Source organism: Macaca thibetana, chromosome 11 (assembly GCF_024542745.1).
Source record: "Macaca thibetana thibetana isolate TM-01 chromosome 11, ASM2454274v1, whole genome shotgun sequence".
Taxonomy (NCBI): Eukaryota; Metazoa; Chordata; class Mammalia; order Primates; family Cercopithecidae; genus Macaca; species Macaca thibetana.
Window position 1 is genome coordinate 128,452,752 of NC_065588.1, and position 22,278 is coordinate 128,475,029.

The 22,278-nt window shown below is 46.7% G+C and overlaps 1 protein-coding gene across 11 annotated transcripts in view; it reads left to right on the top strand.

The window, feature by feature from the left end:
- The window catches only part of LOC126930558 (putative EP400-like protein), a 54,016-nt gene that overhangs the window by 344 nt on the left and 31,394 nt on the right, over positions 1 to 22,278 (top strand). For 5 of the 11 annotated variants that reach the window (XM_050747714.1, XM_050747716.1, XM_050747712.1 and 2 more), the window contains exons 1-3: positions 6,760 to 7,108; positions 19,452 to 19,625; positions 20,021 to 20,755. In XM_050747714.1, coding sequence (XP_050603671.1) covers positions 19,476 to 19,625; positions 20,021 to 20,755 — 885 coding nt within the window. In that variant the 5' untranslated portion in view covers positions 6,760 to 7,108; positions 19,452 to 19,475. Of the gene's footprint in view, positions 1 to 6,723; positions 7,109 to 19,451; positions 19,626 to 20,020; positions 20,820 to 20,853; positions 20,920 to 22,278 lie in introns of those variants that run through there. The other 6 variants (XM_050747721.1, XM_050747720.1, XM_050747719.1 and 3 more) reach the window with 4 other exon arrangements.

Genomic DNA, 22,278 nt, shown 5'->3' on the forward strand with positions numbered 1-22,278 from the left:
CGCCCACCCCTCCCTCAGAGACCCCCTCCCCGTGACACGATCCCCCGTGAACGCCCACCCCTCCCTCAGAGACCCCCTCCCCGTGACACGATCCCCCGTGAACGCCCACCCCTCCCTCAGAGACCCCCTCCCCGTGACACGACCCCCGTGAACGCCCACCCCTCCCTCAGTGAACCCTCCCCCGTGACACGATCCCCCGTGAACGCCCACCCCTCCCTCAGTGAACCCTCCCCCGTGACATGACCCCCCCGGAAAGACCCACCCCTCCCTCAGTGAACCCTCCCCCGTGACATGACCCCCCCGGAAAGACCCACCCCTCCCTCAGTGACTCTGCCCCCGTGAGGGCCCACCCCCCCTGCGACCCCTCCCCCTGCGACCCCTCCCCCTGCGACCCGTCTCCCCAGGACCTGCTAACTGCCCCTTTCCCGCCTTCCCTCCCCCCACCCCCGCTCCCCCATCACCCCGTTTTCTGGTGACTGCTTCCCCCCATCCCGTGACCCAAACCCCCTGACCTCCCACCCCTTCCCCGGTGACACGATCCCTGTGACCGTCCGGCCCGGTAACCGCCCCTTCCCCCCATGACCCTTCACCCCGTCCCCGGGTGCCCACCGCCGTCACTGCCGCCCGCCCGGTTCCCGCCTCGGGAGACCGCCGCTGTCTCCGGTGCTGATGCCGCCTCTCCCTTTGGCCCCCTGTCCTCGGTGTGCCAATCCCTGAGGTCCGGGCCTGGTCTGCACTACAGGAGGGACGAGTGCGCTTAGGGTGTGGTGCACCGGAGCAATGAAGTTGATTCCACAGACTGCCCGGCAGCTGCCCCAGAACTGACCACGGACCCCTCCGCGGGTCCTGCTCCTGACAAGGGCCTTCCGGTACTGGGAGTTTGTGTTAGTGGAAAGGAAGAATCTAATAATACCACCAGCTTTACAGTAAAGACTGCGAATTGACACTTTTTATAATAAAGACACTTATCTTGCCCAAGAGCTAGGTTAATGTTTCCTCCTTACCAAAAAGTTGGTTTACTTACAGTTAACTGGCTGAAAGTTTGCATCTTAGGCTTACTTGTACCACTCCAGGCGGGCTAGTTGGCGTTGGTTTCCATCTGTCAAACTGGATGGCAGTACCACTGGCTGTTGGGGGCTCACGACCAGAGGGTCTTGTCTGGGAACCACAGTGAGTGCTGTTACCACAGCTCGGCAGCACTGAAGGTACCTCTCAATCCACGTAGTGCCCCCACCTTATCTTCAGGGGATATGGTCCAACACCCCAGTGGATGCCTGAAATCGAGGATAGTAGTGAACACTACACATACTGTTTTCTTATGCATCCATCCATGTCTACGATAAAGTTTAATTCACAAACTAGGCACAGGAAGAGATTAATAATAGCTAATAATAAAATAGAACAATCGTAACAATATACTGTAATAAAAGTCGTGAAAGTGATGTCTCTCTCCTAAAATATCTTACTGTATTGTACGCACGTGTTTTTGAACTGCAGTTCACTGAGGGTCACGAAACCATGGATACACGAAACCAACTACTACTACAGTAGTTTCTTTTCCCGCTGTGTTATTGAGACTTCAAAACTAACCAAATTGTTTGTTGAATGGAGTTGTCCAAGGTGTACAGAATGACAGCTATAACACAAAGGTATTTCACTGACGTCTCTGTCGTGTTTTTGCTAAACTAAGACACTTTTAAAAATTAATACTTATGCCGGGTGTGGTGGCTCATGCCTGCATTTTGGGAGGCCGAGGCAGGCAGATCACCTGAAGTCGGGAGTTGGAGACCAGCCTGACCAACATGTAGAAACCCATCTCTACTAAAAATACAAATATATATATATATATATAGCTGGGTGTGGTGGTGCTTGCCTGTAATCCCAGCTACTTGGGAGACTGAAGCAGGAGAATCGCTTGAACCCGGGAGGCCGAGGTTGCAGTGAGCCGAGATCACGCCATTGCACTCCAGCCTGGGCAACAAGAGCAAAACTCTGTCTCAAAAAAAAAAAGTATTATTTATAAAAGTCTGTGCTTCATGTTCAGTCTCAGTACAGACAAATAGAAACTCCCTCTTTAACAATACCTAACACTCAAAGAGAGTCAGCATGTGGTACAGAGGTCTCTTGGCCATGATTTTAGGTCCTGCTGGGTCCACATCTTCCCACCTGGCCATGGATACATTGTCATCTGATCTGGTAACTGTTATGATAGCAGTCTTCATAACTACTACAAAACGGTTAAGTTGTAGGACTTTAATGTCGGTGATCATGTAACCGAGCACCTGGAGGATAATGGCATCCCTACGCATTTACTGGGTGGTATTCACATATTTGAACAAGCATTGAAATGTATGATTTTGGGTGATAACTCTGAGAAATATGGAGCATGACCCATTTTGAATAGGAGAACAGAATGTTGTAAAGTGATTCTTAGTCCCCTAAGAGTTCAATGACAACCACCATGTAGGGGAAAACATGGCAAAGGAATGGGCTCTCTCCGAAGTCAGGTGCTGAGGCCCTTCTAAGGAGGAAAAGCAAATGCTCTTTCACTGTGGTTTCATTCCAGCTGCTACAGGAACAAGTAGTGTGTATTTGTGTCCAGCTTATTTTTTGACTTTTTTGAGTCTGAAGATACTTTGAAAAACTTTGATTTGCCAAAGTAATTTTTTGTACCTTGGAATAAGCCATATTTTTAATTTGCTTTTTAATGTTACAAAATGAACTCTCATAAGAATTCAAACAATACAGAAAAATAAGTTCTTTTCAGTCCTTTTGTGCTGTAATTACACCCTCCACCTTTTTTTCCTTTTCAGTTAGTAATATGTCTTCAACATCTGCTCATGTCAGGAGATAAAAATTTATTCTTTTTATGTTTGCATAATAGTCTGTACTGAGGATACAACATATTTAGTCAACAATTCCCCACTGATGGATTGCATTTCGTGTCTGTTTTTTTGCCACAGTTTGTACTGAGAGACACGTTCCTATGCATGAGTCCTGACACTTTCTTTCATTTCTATAGGCTGGATTCCCACGAATGGGAACTAAACGGTGTTAGTGGGTCGAAGGGTATGCATATTTAACATTTACGTTTCAATAGTTACTGAGAGATCTATTCCCAGAAAGTTATAGCAATTTACATGTCTGAAGCCATGAAGGGGAGGATGCTTTGCTCCTGTCTGACATACTGCCTGTTGAATGGGTGAGGCCACGTCCTGCACTTCGTGGACTGTGGCCCATTGGCAGTGCCTCTTCTGGAAGTTTTCCATTGTGTTCTTCCCCATTTCCTGGAGATATTTCCTTTTCTTTTTTCTTTTTTTTTGAACCATTTTATAGGAGCTCTTTTTTTCTTTTCTTTTCTTTTTCTTTTTTTTTTGAGACGGAGTCTTGCTCTGTCGCCCAGGCTGGAGTGCAGTGGCGTGATCTCGGCTCATTGCAACCTCCACCTCCCGGGTTCAAGTGATTCTCCTGCCTCAGCCTCCAGAGTAGCTGGGATTACAGACAGGCGCCACCACACCTGGCTAATTTTTGTATTTTTTAATAGAGACAGGATTTTACCATATTGGCCAGGTTGGTCTCAAACTCCTGACCTCAAGTGATTTGCCTGCCCCGGCCTCCCAATCCCCGGCTGTGATTACAGGTGTGAGCCACTGCACCCAGCCAAGCTCTTTGTATAGTAGGGATATTTACCCTTTGAAGTCATAAAATATTGCATGTATTTTTCTGCTAATTATTTTTCGTCTTTTGATCTTGTTTAAAACATCTTTTATGTAGTCATGTAGTTTTTCCTTTACAGCATCTGGGTTTCCTGCATTACTTATTAAGAAGGTTTCACCACCTCGCAGTTGTAGACAAATTTTTTTTTTTTTTTTTTTTTTTTTTTTTTTGAGACGGAGTCTTGCTCTGTGCCCCAGGCTGGAGTGCAGTGGCGCGATCTCGGCTCACTGCAAGCTCCGCCTCCCGGGTTCACGCCATTCTCCTGCCTCAGCCTCCCGAGTAGCTGGGACTACAGGCGCCCGCCACCTCGCCCGGCTAATTTTCTTGTATTTTTAGTAGAGACGGGGTTTCACCGTGTTAGCCAGGATGGTCTCGATCTCCTGACCTCGTGATCCGCCCATCTCGGCCTCCCAAAGTGCTGGGATTACAGGCTTGAGCCACCGCGCCCGGCCAGTCCCCTAAATATTATTCCAATAAAGCGTTTTCCTCCTTTCCTCCCTGCCTCCTCTTCCTTCCTTCCAGGATAACATTTAGTTCTTTATTCTGATTGAAATGGTGTGAGGTAGGGGACAACCTTTTCCCCTCTAGATGCTACTACCATTTCTTTTTTTGTTTTAATTTTTTTTTTTTTTTTTTTTTTTTTTTTTGAGACGGAGTCTCATGCTGTTGCCCAGGCTGGAGTGCAGTGGTGCGATCCCGGCTCGCTGCAAGCTCCGCCTCCTGGGTTCACGCCATTCTCCTGCCTCAGCCTCCTGAGTAGCTAGGACTACAGGCGCCCGCCACCGCGCCCGGCTAATTTTTTGTATTTTTAGTAGAGACGGGGTTTCACTGTGGTCTCGATCTCCTGACCTTGTGATCCGCCCGCCTCGGCCTCCCAAAGTGCTGGGATTACAGGCTTGAGCCACCGCGCCCGGCCTTTTTGTTTTAAATTTAATTAACAATTTTAAAGGAAAGTCTTTTGAGACAGAGTCTCACTCTGTTACCCAAGCTGAAATGCAGTGACACAATCTTGGCTCACTGCAACCTTGATCTCCCGGGCTCAAGCAATTCTCCCATCTCAGCCTCCTGAGTAGCTAGGACCACAGGTGCACAGCAAATTTTAGTAGAGACAGGGTTTTGCCCTGTTGCCCAGGCTGGTCTTGAACTCCTGGCCTCAAGGGATCTGCCCACCTCGACCTCCCAAAGTGCTGGGACTACAGGCATGAGCCACCATGCCTGGCCTTAATTTTTAATTGATAAATAATCATTGTATGTATTATATATTTATGAAAAACAACATGATGTCTTAATGTGTTTATATTATAGAATGATGAAATTGTGCTCATTAACAAACCCATCACCTCACACACCATTTTTATGTGGTGAAAACATTTAAAATCTACTCTTTCAGCAATTTTGAAATATTCAATGCATTGTTATTTATTATAATTATCATCCTCTGCAATAGATCACTAAAGCTTATTCTTTCTATCTAACTGAAATTGTTACCTTTGATCAATATCCTCCTTTTCCTGTTCCCCCACCCCCAGGCCCCAGTAACCGCTATTCTGCTCTCTGTTTCTATGAGTTCAACCTTCTTAGATTCCATGTGTAAGTGAGATCATGTGGTATTTATCTTTCTGTGCCTGCCTTATTTTACTTAGTACAGTGTCCTCCAGGCTCATCCATGTCCTTGCAAATGACAGAATTTCCTTATTTTTTAATGGCTGTATACTATTATTTTGTGTTGTATATATACCACACTTTTTTTTTTTTTTTTTTTTGAGATGGAGTGTCGCTCTGTCGCCTGGGCTGGAGCGCAGTGGCCGGATCTCAGCTCACTGCAAGCTCCGCCTCCCGGGTTCACTCCATTCTCCCACCTCAGCCTCCCAAGTAGCTGGGCTACAGGCGCCCGCCACCTCGCCCGGCTAGTTTTTTGTATTTTTTTAGTAGAGACGGGGTTTCACCGTGTTAGCCAGGATGGTCTCGATCTCCTGACCTCGTGATCCGCCCGTCTCGGCCTCCCAAAGTGCTGGGATTACAGGCTTGAGCCACCGCGCCTGGCCCACTTTTTTTAATCATTCATTTGATGGTGGGTACCTAGGCTACTGTGAATAATGCTGCCATCAACATGCGAGTACACGTAACTATTCAACATCCTGATTTTGTTTCCTTTGGCTGTGCACCCAAAAGTGGGATTGATGGATTGTATCTTCATTCTATTTTTATTTTTTTGAGGAAGCTTCGTACTGTTTTCCATACTGGCTGTACTAATTACATTCTTACCAACAGTGCACAAAGGTTCCCTTTTCTCCACATTCTCGCCGACACTTAACTATCTTTTGTCTTTTTGGTAATAGCCATCCTAGCAGTTGGCAGGTGATAATCTCATTGTGGTTTTGATTTGCCTCTCCCTGGTGGTTAGTGATAATGAGCCTTTTTTCATGTATTTGTTGGCTATATGTATATCTTCTTTTGAGGTATGTCTATGTAGGTGTTTTGCCCATTTTTAAATTAGGTTGCTTTCATGCTATTGAGTGGTTTCAGTTCCTTATATATTTTGGATATTAGCCCGTTGTTAAATGTGTGGTTTGCAAATATTTTCTCCCGATGCCACTACCATTTATTAAATAAAGCATTCTTATCTCATTTAAAGTATCTATACATTTTTTAATCTTTTTCCTTTTTCTTTCCTCTTTTTCTTTTTTCAATAAAAACCTGTTGGTTTTTGTATATTTATCTTGATTACAGACACTTCACCAAATTCAAAGTATTCTTATAACTTTTCGTCTCGGATTTTGTAGGCATAGAATTATATCATTTGCAAATAAAGATAATTTCAGGCTGGGCATGGTGGCTCACACCTGTAATCCTAGTACTTTGGGAGGCCAAGAGCATGCTACTTTTTTTTAGTTTAAACTTTTAATTTTTATGGCTACACAATAGCTGTATATACCTACATTGCTTTTTTATTACAGAAGTTCTCGAATAAGTATGACTGTTTTCCTAAATCAGGAATTCTACTATTTTGTTTTTCTTTTGTCAGTATTCTTTCATGTTTTTCAAAAAAGCATTGTCTCTTTAAAAACATATATCATTTCATGTGAACTTTAAGCTAATTTTTTTCTTATTTCTAAAGCAAAACAAAACCCAGACTCATTGTAATCCTCTTCAGAATTGCATTACATATATACGTTCAGTTTTGAAGGCATGACATTTTATGATAGTAAATCTTATTCTGGAACATGGTATGTTGCTTCATTTTATTCTTTTTTTTTTTTTTTTTGAGACGAAGTTTTGCTCTTGTTGCCCAGGCTGGAGTGCGATAGTGCGATCTCGGCTTACTGCAACCTCCGTCTCCCGGGTTCAAGCGATTCTCCCACCTCAGCCTCCTGAGTAGCTGGGATTACAGGTATGTTCCACCACGCCCAGCTAATTTTGTATTTTTTTTTTTTTTTTAGTAGAGATGGGGTTTCTCCATGTTGATCAGGCTGGTCTCAAACTCCCAACCTCAGGTAATCACCCGCCTTGGCCTCCTAAAGTGTTGGGATTACAAGCGTGAGCCAACCACCCAGCCTTAATCATGTATTTTTTAATGTCCTTTAATAACATTATATAGTTTATTTCTGGTTGTGCTCTTCTTGGTAAATGTACTGACTGGTATTTTATAGTTTTTGTGGCCTCCGAATGGGGCATCTTAAAATTTCCATTTCAGTTGTCTATTGCTCACATAAAAAAAAGCCTGTTGAATTTTGTATATTTATCTTGATTGCAGGCACCTCAACAAAATTGTTGTTATTTTTTTTTTTTCGAGGCTGAGTCTCGCTCTGTCACCCAGGCTGGAGGGCAATGGCGCGATCTCGGCTCACTGCAACCTCTGCCTCCCAGGTTTAAGCGATTCTCCTGCCTCAACCTCCGGAGTAGCTGGGATTACAGGCACCCACCACCACACCTGGCTAATTTTTTCTTTTTTTTTTAGTAGAGACGGGGTTTCACCATGTTGGCCAGGCTGGTCTCGAACTCTTGACCTCAGGTGGTCTGCCCACCTTGGCCTCCCAAAGTGCTGGGATTACAGGTGTGAGCCATTGTGCCTGGCACCAAATTGTTATTCTTATAAGTTTTGGTCTTGTGGGTATTGTAGGCATACAATTATATCATATACAAATAAATGTAATTTTAGGACAGGTGCGGTGGCTCATGCCTGTAACCCCAGCACTTTGGGAGGCTGAGGCAGGAAGATCACTTGAGCCCAGGAGTTTGAGACCAGCCTGGGCAACATTACGAAACCCTGTCTCTATAAAAAATTAAAAAATTAGCTGGGTGTGGTGGCTCGTGCCTGTAGTCCCAGCTACTTGGGAAGCTGAGGTGGGAAGATCACTTGAGCCTGTGAGGTCGGGGCTGCAGTGAGCCAAGATTCTGCCAGTGTACTTCGGCCTGGGCAACAGAGTGAGACCCTATCTCTAAAAAATATATATGTAAATAATAATAATAAATTGCATTCCCTTCCCTCATTACTTCATGTTTCTTTTTATTTTTAACTGCTAAAACCTCTGTTGAAGTGCTACATAGAAATGGTGACATTTGCATCCTTGTGTTCCTGATTTAATGGAATTAGTTTCTGCATATCAGCATTTAATATGATTATTGCTGTTGAGTTTTGGGAGCTAGTTTTTAAAACATTATGTTCAATTTGTTTGATATGTGTTTTACTTTGAATTATTATTCGGAAGAGCTGCTAAATTTTATAGGATATCATTTTTTCATTTCGTGGCTTTTAGCTTTCAAATGATGGTAAAGTTTGTCGGTTTCCTGATACTGGCCCACTCCCTGAATCACTGGACTGACTCCCCTTTGACAGTGTTTTTCCTTGAGTGTATGCTCGGTTCTATTTATGAATTTTTAAAAATAATTTTTATACCAGGCATATGCAAAATTTTTATAAGTGTATTGCTTTTTTGTACTATCTGTCAGCTTTGGGTATGAAATGCTAATTTTGTAAAGTGAATTAGAGAGATCTGTATTTTTTCCATAAACTTGAAGTATTTAAATAGCATAGTAATTACTTGAGCTTTAAAGGTTAAATAGAGCTCAGTTAAGTAAAATTCCATTGTCTCTTAGAGTCTTTTAAAACGATAGATACTTAATTTTCTTTTTGATTTTTTTTTTTTTTTTTTTTTTAAGATGGAGTCTGGCTTTGTCACCCAGGCTGGAGTGCAGTGGTGTGATCTTGGCTCACTGCAAGCTCCCCCTTCTGGGTTAATGCCATTCTCCTGCCTCAGCCTCCCTAGTAGCTGGGACTGCAGGCACCCGCCGCCACACCCGGCTAATTTTTTTGTATTTTTAGTAGAGACGGGATTTCACCGTGGTAGCCAGGATGGTCTCGATCTCCTGACCTCGTGATACGCCAGCCTCAGCCTCCCAAAGTGCTGGGATTACAGGTGTGAGCCACCGCGCCCAGCCTGATTTCTTTTTGGTGGTTTTTGGTCACTTTTCTCTCCTCCTTGGGGCAATTTTTTTAGTTTATGTTTAGTAGGAAAGTGATTTTTTTTTTTTCCGGTAGATATTCCAGGTAATCACCATGGAGTTACACATTGTCTCCTAACTATTGTAATCTGTTCTATGGCTATATATTTTAATTCCCAACATTTGTCTTTTTTTTTTTTTTTGAGACAGAGTCTCACTCTGTCACCGAGGGTGGAGTGCAGTGGTGCGATCTCGGCTCACTGCAAACTCCACCTCCCAGTTTAACGCCATTCTCCTGCCTCAGCCTCCTTAGTAGCTGGGACTACAGGCTCCTGACACCACGCCCGGCTAATTTTTTACATTTTTAGTAGACACGGGATTTCACCATGTTAGCCAGGTTGGTCTCTATCTCCTGACCTCATGATCTGCTGGCTTTGGCCTCCCAAAGTGCTGGGATTACAGGCGTGAGCCACCGCGCCCAGCCAAGTACAAAGTTTTATAGCAAGCATATTATTTATTTTGTTGCATTGTATTCCATTCTTTATTTTTGTCCGATTTGATCAATCAGGTTTTGAAAGAGGTGTTTTACAGTCTTTCATTCTAAATGAGTTCTTTTTTTTTTGGTTTTGGTTTTAAAATCAGGTTCTCCTAGGAAATTTTGTTTTCATGCATTTGGTTGCTATAATGTTGGTTTATAAAGATTTATGTATGTCATGTACAATTTGTGAGTTGCGACTCTTTTAAAAATTGTATTAGTATATTTTACAGACAGGGTCTTGCTCTGTCACCCAGGCTGGAGTGCAGTGGCATGATCATAGCTTATGGCAGCCTCCAACTCCAAGGCTCAAGTGATTCTCCTGCATCAGCCTCCCAAGTATCTGGGACCACAGGTGCCATCATATGCCCTGCTGAATTGCAGCTTTAATCAGTACATAAGGCTTCTTTTTGTCCTGTTCTATGTGTTTGCCATGAATTTTGGTTTGTTTAATGTTGACTGTACTACTGTGGCTCTTGGAGAGAGGGGCAGTTGAAAATCTTGCCAGGTGTCCTTGGAACTGGGTGTGCCTGGCTGGACACAGAGCTGCTTGAGAGAGGCTGACTCTGGCCGGTGCTTACGGGCCTGAGGGTGTCCTCTCCAGCTCCCTTGTGCCCACCTTTGTTTCCTGCAGAACCTTCCTCAGCGGGTTCCGGAGCTAAGGCTGGCTGCCTCCCAACGGGGTCCCTGCCGGTTTCAGGCTTTGAGCCATGCCTCTGCTGCTTGTCCTGGGTTCCCTTCTGCCGTCACTCTCAGGAAGCCTCCTCTAGAGGAGTGTCCCAGCTGGCTCTGAGACTCCGTCTCCTGCCTCGTGGACCATCAGGCAGACTTGAGTGCATTCCCTTTACCTCTTTTGTTTGGTTGTCCTGGTCTTTGCAAAAGATCTTGTTTTTCTCCCTTCCCCTCCCCTCTCCCCAATCCCCCTCTCCCCCCCTCCTTTTCCCTCCCTTCCCCTCCCCTCCCTCCCTCCCTTCCCCTCCCCTCCCTCCCTCCCTTCCTTCCTTTCTTTCCATAGAGTCTCGCCCTGTCGCCCAGGCTGCAGTGCATTGGTGCTATCTCAGCTCACTGCAACCTCCGCCTCCCAGGTTCAAGCAATTCTTCTGCCTCAGCCTCCAGAGTAGCTGGGATTACAGGCATGTGCCACCATGCTGGGCTAATTTTTGTATTTTTAGTAGAGACGGGGTTTCACCATGTTGGCCAGGCTGGTCTTGAACTCCTGACCTCAAGTGATCCACCCACCTCAGCCTCCCAAAGTGCTGGGATCATAGGCGTGAGCCACTGCGCCTGGCTTTGTTTCTCTTTTTCTATCCAACCTATCTTTTAAAAAAATTTATTCAACCTTTCTCTGCAGGACAGATCTTTTTCTTTTTCTTTTTTTTTTTTTTGAGACAGAGTTTTGTTCTTGTTGACCAGGCTGGAGTACAGTGGCCCAGTCTTGGCTTACCGCAACCTCCACCTCCCAGGTTCAAGTGATTCTCCTGCCTCAGCCTCCTGAGTAGCTGGGATTATAGGCATGCGCCACCATGCCTGGCTAATGTTTTGTATTTTTAGTAGAGATGGGGTTTCTCCCTGTTGGTCAGGCTGATCTTGAACTTCTGACCTCAAGTGATCCACACGCCTCGGCCTCCCAGAATGCTGGGATTACAGGCATGAGCCACCTCACCTGGCCTTGTTTTTCTTTTTCTATCCAACCTATCTTTAAAAGTTTTTTTTCAGCCTTTCTCTTCAGGAAATATCTCTTTCTATATTTTAATTGGTTTATATTCTGTTAGTCTCATTCTCCCTACTAATCCTGTTCTAATAGTGAGACAGAATCATAGTTTTCAGACTCTCTATAGCCTCTTTGATTTTCTGAGCACACTTGATTCGTAGAAATCAAGAGTTAAATATAGTGAACCCCAAGTTTCTCTTCAAAGAATCAGTATGTCAGTCTGTTCAGCTTTCTTATTCTTTGATTCTCCATTTTAAAGTTTAACCTCCTGGTTCTCTTCACCCCCTTGCCTCTAGTTTCAGTAAACAACTTTCCCACCAGTCCTAATCAGTAGTTCACATCCGTTCCCCTGGTCACCTGCTCCGTCCTGCCTCATCCCAATCACCTGCTTTGACCTGAGTCACCTGTTACCTGTTCCTAACCATCCTTCCTACCAACCTACTCACCCTGCCACTCCGGCTTGTACTCCCGCTCTTTTTGAAATAGCCAATCGGAATTAGCTAAGACTGTGTGGTCCAACCCTAGCCAATAGGGGAACAACACAGCAGCAGGGACTACCTGCCTCAGGGATAAGAACTCCTGCCCCTGCCCTGTCCAGGTGTGCTCTTGCCATTGTTCCATCTGCGAGGAGCATGCTTTCTGCAGAAAGTAAAAACTGCCTTGCTGAGAAAATTAATGTTCGAGTGCTATTTCTTTGTGGCACCAGGGAACAAGCATTTTGCATTTCTAACAGTCCAGGCACCAGCCTTTAAAAAAAATAGATAAAATAGTCAATTAAAAATATAAATGCATATTTATCCACTATACTTTAAAAATAGCTTTATTTAGGTATAAGCTACCTACCATAAAATTCACTCACGTTAAGTGCACTCTTCGTTGAATCCTGGTAAGTATTCACCACGTAGTTGCAGAGCAGCTTTTTAGGGTGTTTTCCTCGCCCTAGGGGCCCTTGCATCCCTTTGCCACCTTTCCCACCTCAGGCCCAGCCCCAGGCAAGCGCTGATCTGCTGTCATGTAATTGGCCTCTTCTAGAATTCCTTATAATGGAATTAGGAACAGTGTCCTCTTTTGTGTCTGGCTTCTTTCACTTAACCTTTTTTTTAAGATTCATTTTTTTGCATGTATCACCAGTTCATTCCTTTTTATTGCTGAATGATACTCCAAATAGATTCCATTGTAGGGATAGATCATAATTTTTTTATCAATTCATCTGTCAGTGGACATTTGGGTTGTTTCCAGTTTTTGACTCTCACAAATAAACCTAGGAGGAATACTCACTTACAAGACTTGGTATGGACACCTGCTGTCTCTTTTCTTGGGTAAGTACCTAGGAGTGGAATGGCTGGATTATATGGCAGGTGTTTACCTTTTTAAGAAATTGCCAAACTGTTTTCCAAAGTGTGTGCACCATTTTATATTCCCCCTAGTAGTATATGAAGGTTCCAGTTTCTCCACATCCTTAGCAGCTAGTATGATCGGTCTTGAGCCGTCTTAGTAAGGCCTGTAGGAGTATCTCACTGTGGGTTTAATTTGCATTTCTCTAATCACTACTGATGTTGAGCATCTTTTCATGTGCTTATTTTCTATCCATTTTTCTTTGACAGTGTTTGTTGACATCTTTTGCCTGGTGAAATTAAAAACAAAAAAAAACTGAGTTGAAGAATTCTAGATAGAAGTTCTGTATCAGATACGTGATTTGAAAATATTTTCTAGTCTGTGGTTATCTTAACAGTGTCTTTTCAGGAGCAGAAGTTTTAATTTTCATGAAGCTTAACTTACCAGTTTTTTCTTGTATGAATCATGCTGTTGAATCTGAAAAATCTTTGTCTAACCCAGAATTACAAAGATCACACACAAAGATTTTTTTTTCTATATTTCCTTCTAGGAAGTTTTTGGTTTTAGATTTCACATTTAGATCTACAATCCACTTTGAATTTTTTTTTGTCTGTTGTACAATAACGGATCAAAGTTCTTTTTTTTGCATATGGATATCCAACTGTTTCAGCATCATATTTGAAAACATTATCCTTCCTCCACTTTATGATCTTTCCTCTTTGTTGAAAATTTGTTTACCATGTATGTGTGAATCTATTTCTGGTGTTCTGTAACATCGTTCTATTTCCACGCTGTCTTAATTGCTATAGCTTTATATTACATGTTAAAGTCAGGAAATCTAAATATTTTTGTCTTTTTCATAATTTTGGCTCTTCTGGGTTGTTTGCATTTCCTTATGAACTTTATTTTTTTTTTTATTTTTTATTTTTTATTTTTTTGAGACGGAGTCTTGCTCTGTCACCCAGGCTGGAGTGCAGTGGCCGGATCTCAGCTCACTGCAAGCTCCGCCTCCCGGGTTTACGCCATTCTCCTGCCTCAGCTTCCCGAGTAGCTGGGACTACAGGCGCCCGCCACCGCGCCCGGCTAGTTTTTTGTATTTTTAGTAGAGACGGGGTTTCACCGTGTTAGCCAAGATGGTCTCGATCTCCTGACCTCGTGATCCGCCCGCCTCGGCCTCCCAAAGTGCTGGGATTACAGGCTTGAGCCACCGCGCCCGGCCTCCTTATGAACTTTAAAATCTGCTTCTCAATTTCTGTTAAAAGCCTCTTGGGGTTTTGATTGACATTACATTCAATTTTTAGATCAATTTTGGGAGAACTGACATATTAACAATACTGAATCTTCTGACTCATGAACACTGTTAATGTCTTCAAAATTTTCTCCCTGCAGTGTTTTGTGGTTTTGGTGTACAGGTCTTGCACATCTATCAGATTTATTCTTGAATATTTTATGTTTTTTGATATACTTTTTTTTTTTTGAGATAGGATCTCTGTCTGTCTCCCAGGCTGGAGTGCAGTGGTGTGAATATTGGCTCAATACAACCTCCACCTCCCAGGTTCAAGTGATTCTCCTGCCTCAGCCTCCTGAGTAGCTGGGATTACAGGTGTGCGCCACCATGCCTGGCTAATTTTGTATTTTTAGTAGAGACGGGGTTTTGCCAAGTTGGCCAGGCTGGTCTCGAACTCCTGACCTCAAGTGATCCATTCGCCTCGGCCTCCCAAACTGCTGGGATTACAGGCATGAGCCACCAAGCCTGGCTGGTGATACATACTTTTAAATGACCATATCTCATGAGAACTCACTGTTGCGACCAAGGGGGATGCTGTAACACCATGAGAAACTGCCCCCATGATCCAGTCACCTCCCATCCGGCCCTTCCTCCAACACTGGGGATTACAATTCGACATGAGATTTGGTGGGGACACAGATCCAAGACATATTACATCCCTTCCTTGTTTCCATCTTAGAGGAGAAGCTTTCAGGCTTTTACCACTGAGTATCATATTAGCTGTTGTAGCCACTGAGATTCTTTATCAAGTTGAGGAAGTTTTCTTCTTCCCAAGTTTACTGTATGGAACCAGATTTTCACCTTGGATCTGTCTTCCTTATTCCTAAAGTATGTCCTTCATTTCTTATACTGCACATCTGCTGGTGGTGAATTCTTCAGTTTTGTACATTTGGAAAAATCTTTATTTTGTCTTTTTTCCTTTTTTTTTTGGAGACCAGAGTCTCACTCTGTCACTCAGGCTGGAGTGCAGTGGCCTGATCTTGGTTCACTACAACCTCCACCTCCCAGGGGTTCAAGCAGTTCTGCCTCAGCCTCCCAAGAAGGTGGGATTACAGGTGTGCACCACCACGCCTGGCTAACTTTTGTATTTTTAGTAGAGATGGGGTTTCGCCATGTTGGCCAGGCTGGTCTCAAACTCCTGACCTCAAGTGATCCGCCTGCTTCAGCCTCCCAAAGTGCTGGGATTCACTCTGATACACTAAGTTCACTCTAATACAGCGAATACGGCTGAACTGCTGGTTGGCCTTTGCCTTCTCCAGTGCATGTACTGAATATTGCTGACCAGCCTGCATGGCTCCAGGAGGGCTCCCCTCCCTTCTTCCTGCTGCAGCCCGATTGTGCCCCGTGAGTATTCTGAGCCTCTTTTCTGGTTTCAGGCCTGCGTCAGTGTAGGGTGACAGGAAGGGTCTCTGCTGCACTCTGCCTCAGGAAAAGCAGCATCTGTGGAGAATCTGAACTGAGGAGGAAGCCCTGCCCAGCAGCCTGGGGGCTCCCAGGGATGTCTGCTGCATGGAGACCACAGAAACCTGTGGTGGGCAGAGAGTTACAGTTTGGCTGTGTGTTGACCGTCCTCACATAGGCTCTACCAGCAGCCAAGGCGGTGTCTGGAGATGACTGTGTGTGTGCCTAGGGCACACAGGCACGGAGACACCGCCAGCCCTTTATGTTGTGATCAGGGCTGGCAGGAGGCTCTGACTACGGCTGTGGGAAGGGGACGTATACGCTGTCCTCTTTCTGAGCGTTGCTCTGGTGGGAGTTGTCATCTGGGAGCAGTCATGGAAGAGGACCGCCCCCGCCTCCCAGGTACAAGCACAGGCTCCTCTGCACTCCGACTCGCTGTCCCCTCATCTCCTCCCCAGAGCCCAGGCACTGCCTGCTAACCCCAGACCTTCTATGGTCCCCTTAGGACTCTTGCCCACCATTGGTCCTGATGGCTGGCCCCGCCCAGACTGGGCTTTCTCACAGGGGACCCAGCTGCCCTTCTGCCCCATGAGGAGTCACTGGCTCCCCCCGCCTCATCCCTTACTGCCGAGTGAGGGTCTGGTTCTTAGAGCCCCTTGTGTGTGAACATGTAAAGCTTGTGGCTGTGAGGTGTGTTTGGTAAGAACAGTGCACAGCTTTCACCAGATTCTCAGGAGGGCCAGTGGCCCCCTCTGTGTCAACAAGTTGAAGAGCCAGGGTCAGTCTGGCTGCCACTGAGGGCCAGGCTGCATCCTTGTGTGCCTGGGTGGCCTGACTGCAAGGAGAAGCCCTCGCTCAGTCCTGGACACACGGTGTGCATGGTGTGGCGGGTCAGCCCCACAGGGCTGCCTCCTCTGTCTTAGGTTCTCAGCCTCAGCCGGTTCATGTTGAGGGCCAGAAGATTCCTCACGGTGGGGCCGCGCTGTGTGTTGCAGGATGGTTAGCGATCTCCAGGCCCCTCCCCACCAGATGCCAGTGGTGCTCCCACCCTTATCAGTTGTGACAACCAAAAATGCCTCCAGACATTGCCTGATGTCCCCTGTGGGCACAGTCTTCCAAGGTACAGAGCCACTGATCTACCTTATCTTAGAAAGAGACTATAGTCATTGCATTTCATAGGAAAAAGTGTTCTGAGTTAGAAATAATGTACAAATAAATTTTTGCCTTGTGTCTTCTATGCATCTTCTAATTATTATTTTACTAGATTACAGTCCCTCATGTGCAAACTTTGCACACCTGGAAGAAGAGTTTACTAGTAAACAAAAGCACTGTTTTTTTTTTTTTTCTTTTGAGACAGAGTCTTACTCTGTCGCCAGGCTGGAGTGCAGTGGCGTGATCTCAGCTCACTGCAAACTCCACCTCCCAGGTTCAAGCAATTCTCCTGCCTCAGCCTCCCGAGTAGCTGGGATTACAGGCACCCGCCACCTCGCCCGGCTAGTTTTTTGTATTTTTTAGTAGAGACGGGGTTTCACCATGTTAGCCAGGATGGTCTCGATCTCCTGACCTCGTGATCCGCCCGTCTCGGCCTCCCAAAGTGCTGGGATTACAGGCGTGAGCCACTGTGCCTGGCCAGGAAAAACACTTTTTAAAAAGATGCCTTTTTTTCCCTGTGGATATAAAAATACCACATAGTAATTATAGAACATCTAGAAAGTACAAAAAAGTATAAAAAGGGAAAAAATCATTATAATCCACCTAACCCAGAGACCATCACCTGTGGGCATATTTTGAGTCTTTTTATTAAATCTTTCAAATTACATAATTTTGGATCTTGAATTTTTCCATTTAAAATCGAACATAAATAGTGTGTTTATCAAGCACTCTTTATAAATGGTTTTGCTGGCAGGCATCGCTTGGTGCCTGCCTGGCTCGCCACACCTCGTGCCGGATGTGAGCGTGTGCCGTTTCCACGTAAACGCTGTCGTCTGCGTCCCTGAGCCTCCGGCGTTAGGAGAGGCAGCTTCTGTAGTGGTGGTATCTTTGCAGCTTTTTGAATGTTTCCCTTGAATTTCTATGTTGGTGATGATGGAAAAAACGTCAGGTCTGAGCCATCCATAAAATGCATTTGTCTATAATACATGGCCTTCATTAAAAAACACGTGGCAGTTGGGGTCTACCGTCATGGTAGGAAGGTGGGAGCTGGACTGTCCTCCCAGCCAGGGTCAGGCCACACCTGGCGTGCCTCAGGTCCATTCTGTCCCCGCGTTTCCAGCCTGTCTCTGGAATGACTGCTTCTGAAACAGATTCCCTTTGCGTTTTTCTACCAGGCAGTATGCACTGAGTCCTTCAGGACAGATTAAATGCTGAAAACCATCAATCAAGTGTTCAGTCTTCATGCAGGATCAAATCCGTGGAACTGATGTTTTAGCACTGGGGTTGACAGTGTCCAAGTTCCAGATTCAGGGGCAGGCTCTGGACCTGTCCACGGTGTTGGCCTCTAGTGAGGCCCATGGGCCTCAGAGCCCGTGTGCTTGGAGCTGGATGATGGCTCCACCACTTCATAGCTTGGCCCGATGTGGGCAAAAGATCACCTAGGTGCTGAGGCAAGAGACTAAAGGCACAAACTGTTTCAGCATAATAAAGAAAATAGTTAGAATAAGAATAGTCATAATACAAATTAGATATAGAGATGATCATGGACATTATCAATCATTAGTATAAACATTAATCATTAGCCTTTAATATCACTCGGTCGTATTACTAATATAACCTAGGAATAACCGGCGGGTATAGGGTCAGGTGCTGAAGGGACATGGTGAGAAGTGACCTAGAAGGCAAGAGGTGAGCCCTCTGTCACGCCCACATAAGGGCCGCTTGAGGGCTCCTTGGTCGAGCGGTAACACCAGTGTCTGGGAAGGCACCTGTTACTTAACAGACCGCAAAAGGGAGTCTCCTTTCCTTGGAGGAGTCAGGGAACGCTCTGCTCCACCAGCTTCTTGTGGGAGGCTGGATATTATCCAGGCCTGCGCGCAGTCATCTGGAGGCCTAAACCCTTCCGTGTGGTGCTGTGCTTCAACGGTCACGCTCCTTGTCCGCTCCTCCCGTATTCCTGGTTCCTCTTTGAAGTTTGTAGTAGATAGCGGTAGAGGAAATAGTGAAAATCTTAAAAGTCTTTGATCTTTCTCATAAGTGCATAGAAGAAAACGCTGACGTATGCTGCCTTCTCTCTCTGCTTCGGCTACCTAAAAGGGAAGGGCCCCCTGTCCTGTAATCACGTGACTTGCTTCACCTTATCAATCACTTAGAAGATCTACCCTCCTTACCCTGCCCCCCTTGTCTTGTATGCAATAAATATCAGTGCGCCTAGCTGTTGGGGGCCATTACCGGTCTCCGCGCCTTGATGGTAGTGGTCCCCTGGGCCCAGCTGTTTTCTCTTTTCTCTTTGTCTTGTGTCTTTATTTATGACAATCTCTCGTCTCCGCACACAGGGAGAACACCCGCTAAGCCCCCTAGGGCTGGACCCTGCAGCCCAGGGAGCTCATTGCTCGCTGCCTCAGTGTCTGTCTGTGGAAATGGTCTATCAATAGGAGTGACCCCACGGCCTGACTGTGAAAACTAAATGAGATCATGTAAGGGGCATAGAGAACTGACCTTCGTGATCCTGAGCCACCATCTACCGCCCGCTGGAGATGCCCTGCTGTGCTGTGCTTCTCGCCCTTCTCCTCCCTCCCATGCTTTTCCTTGCCAGCACTTTCAGCCCCTTGCGGTAGAGCTGGATTAAGCAGGTATTAATACTTCAGTTCAAGAAAAGTGTGAGGCAGGGGAGCTTGCCAAGCATCTCTCACGGAGCGGATATTCTGATCTGAGCCTTTGTTGACCTGGGTAGCAGTCTGGTGCCTGGAGTTTGCTAGGCCTGCATTGGCCCCTCCTGAGCCACCTTTCGGGACACCTGTGCAGGCTCTGAAAGGCGCCCGGGCATGGAGCTCGCCTCACTCAACTCTAACTTTTCTGCGTTTGTTTAGGGAGCATTTCCTGAAGACGTGGCCATGCAGCGCATCAGCAACTCCCAGAGCAGCCAGCACCACGTCCAGTGGCCCAGGGCCTGCCCCGGCACGGGCGAGGAGCAGCCAGCATGCTCCCAGCCACCCCCGCCCCTCACGCTGCCATCCCCCAGCCACCAACTGCAGCAGCTGATGGTGAGAGGGAGCCCTGCGGGTGGGCAGAACATGAATGTTGCCCTGCAGGGCATGGGCCCTGGGCTCAAGGGAATCCCACAAGTCACACTGGCCCCACTGCCACTCCCCAGTCCCACCTCTCCAGGCTTCCAGTTTGGCACTCAGCCATGGCAGTTTGAGCACGGGTCTCCATGGTACATTCAGGTCACATCCCCATATCCCAGCAGGTTCAGACCCAGAGCCCCACATAGCCCAGCCCCGGGCCAGGGCAGGCCCTGCAGAATGTGCGTGCAGGGGCTCCTGGCCCTGGGCTGGGCCTCTGCAGCAGCAGCCCCACGGGGGGCTTCGTGGATGCCAGTGTGCTGGTGAGGCAGATCAGCTTGAGCCCATCCAGTGGCGGACACTTTGTGTTTCAGGATGGGTCAGGACTCACCCAGATCGCCCAGGGAGCCCAGGTTCAGCTCCAGCACCCGGGTACGCCCATCACAGTCCGAGAGCGGAGACCCTCCCAGCCCCACACACAGTCAGGGGGCACCATCCACCACTTGGGACCCCAGAGCCCTGCAGCCGCAGGTGGGGCTGGCCTGCAGCCCCTGGCCAGCCCCAGCCACATCACGGCTAACTTGCCACCACAGATCAGCAGCAGCATCCAGGGCCAGCTGGTCCAGCAGCAGCAGGTGCTGCAGGGGCCGCCGCTGTCCCGGCCCCTGGGCTTCGAGAGGACGCCCGGCGTGCTGCTCCCCGGGGCTGGGGGCGCAGCAGGGTTTGGGATGATGGCCCCCCCGCCACCCACCAGCCCTTCCAGGACTGCCGTGCCCCCAGGCCTTTCCAGCCTCCCACTCACGTCTGTGGGGAACACGGGAGTGAAGAAGGCTCCCAAGAAGTTAGAGGAGATTCCCCCAGCCTCTCCGGAGATGGCGCAGATGAGGAAGCAGTGCCTGGACTATCATTACCAGGAGATGCAGGCTCTGAAGGAGGTCTTCAAGGAGTATTTGATTGAACTGTTTTTCTTGCAACACTTTCAAGGGAACATGATGGATTTCTTAGCTTTCAAGGAGAGACTGTATGGACCATTACAAGCATATCTTAGGCAGAATGATTTGGACATTGAAGAGGAGGAGGAGGAGCACTTTGAAGTCATTAATGATGAGGTAACAGTTCTCTGTTTTGGTGCTTGTCACGGGAAGCAGAGCTCAGGGCTTATGCTGCGTGCAGGTGCAACGCAGAGCTTACCATCTTAGACGTGCAGGTGCAACGCAGAGCTTACCATCTTAGACGTGCAGGTGCAATGCAGAGCTTACCATCTTAGACGTGCAGGTGCAATGCAGAGCTTACCATCTTAGACGTGCAGGTGCAATGCAGAGCTTACCATCTCAGAGCATGCGTTCTAGGCACTTCACTTTTAAAACACACTGTGGCCGTGAATAGTGGTTTAAAGTCTCTCACAGGCTCCCCACGTTTACAGAGGGTGGTTCCGGGGATCCTGGCACCTGGCTGAACCCCCGGCAGCCCCCCTCTCCGGTGGTGGTTCAGGCACCTCTGTGGCAGGTGCTCACGGGGGCAGCGTCCTGGCACCTTTCTTGGAATGTCACCACATTTGCCTGCTCCTAAACGGTTGTGCTGTGCAAGGTGAGAACCTCCAGAGTCCACCCTTGCCAGCCACCTGCAGTCAGGGCTGATTGAGCTCAAAGCCAAGGTTCCAAGGTTCCTGAACACACATCTCAATGTCAAGAGTTTCTGAACAAGTACAGCTCTAACTTAGACTCAAAATACACAGAGCAAAAGTGTATAGAATTTCATTTTCTTTCTTTTTTTTTTTTTTGTGACAAAGTCTCGCTCTGTCGCCCAGTCTGGAGTGCAGTGGTGCGATCTCAGCTCACTGCAACCTATGCCTCCCGGGTTCAAGCAATTCTCATGCCTCAGCCTCCCGAGTAGCTGGGATCACAGGCATGTGTCACCACGCTCGGCTGATGTTTTGTATTTTCAGTAGAGATGGGGTTTCACCATGTTGGCCAGGCTGGTCTTGAACTCCTGGCCTCAAGTGATCAGCCCACTTCAGCCTCCCAAAGTGCTGGGATTACAGGCGTGAGCCACCATGTGTGGCCTATCGATAGAGTTTCAAGGGAACAGTTTTTGTGTTTTGTGTGTGTGTGTGTGTGTGTGTTGTTTTTTTTTTTTTTTTGAGATGGAGTCTCGCACTGTCACCCAGGCTGGAGTGCAGCGGCATGATCTCGGCTCACTGCAACTTCTACCTCCCTGGTTCAAGCAATTCTCCTACCTCAGCCTCCCAAGTAGCTGGGATTACAGGCATCTGCCACCACGCCCGGCTAATTTTTTGTATTTTTAGTAGAGACGGGGTTTTACTGTGTTGGCCAGGCTGGTCTCGAACTCCTGACCTTGTGATCTATCCACCTTGGCCTCCCAGGGAGCAGTTTTTAAATCCACGATTGTATGAGGAATTACTAGCTTTTTTCTCGGAAGACAATAAATAAATAAAATAATTATAAGTATGTAGAATGTGAACTATTCAAATTAACAATACAAATTAGCCTGTTTAAGTGTATAACACACATGTATATATATGTGTGTGTAAAAACTTTCAACAAAGAATAATTTTTTTAGAGTATACATGGAGACTATTTGTAAATTGACCCCCAAGGGAATCCTCAATAAA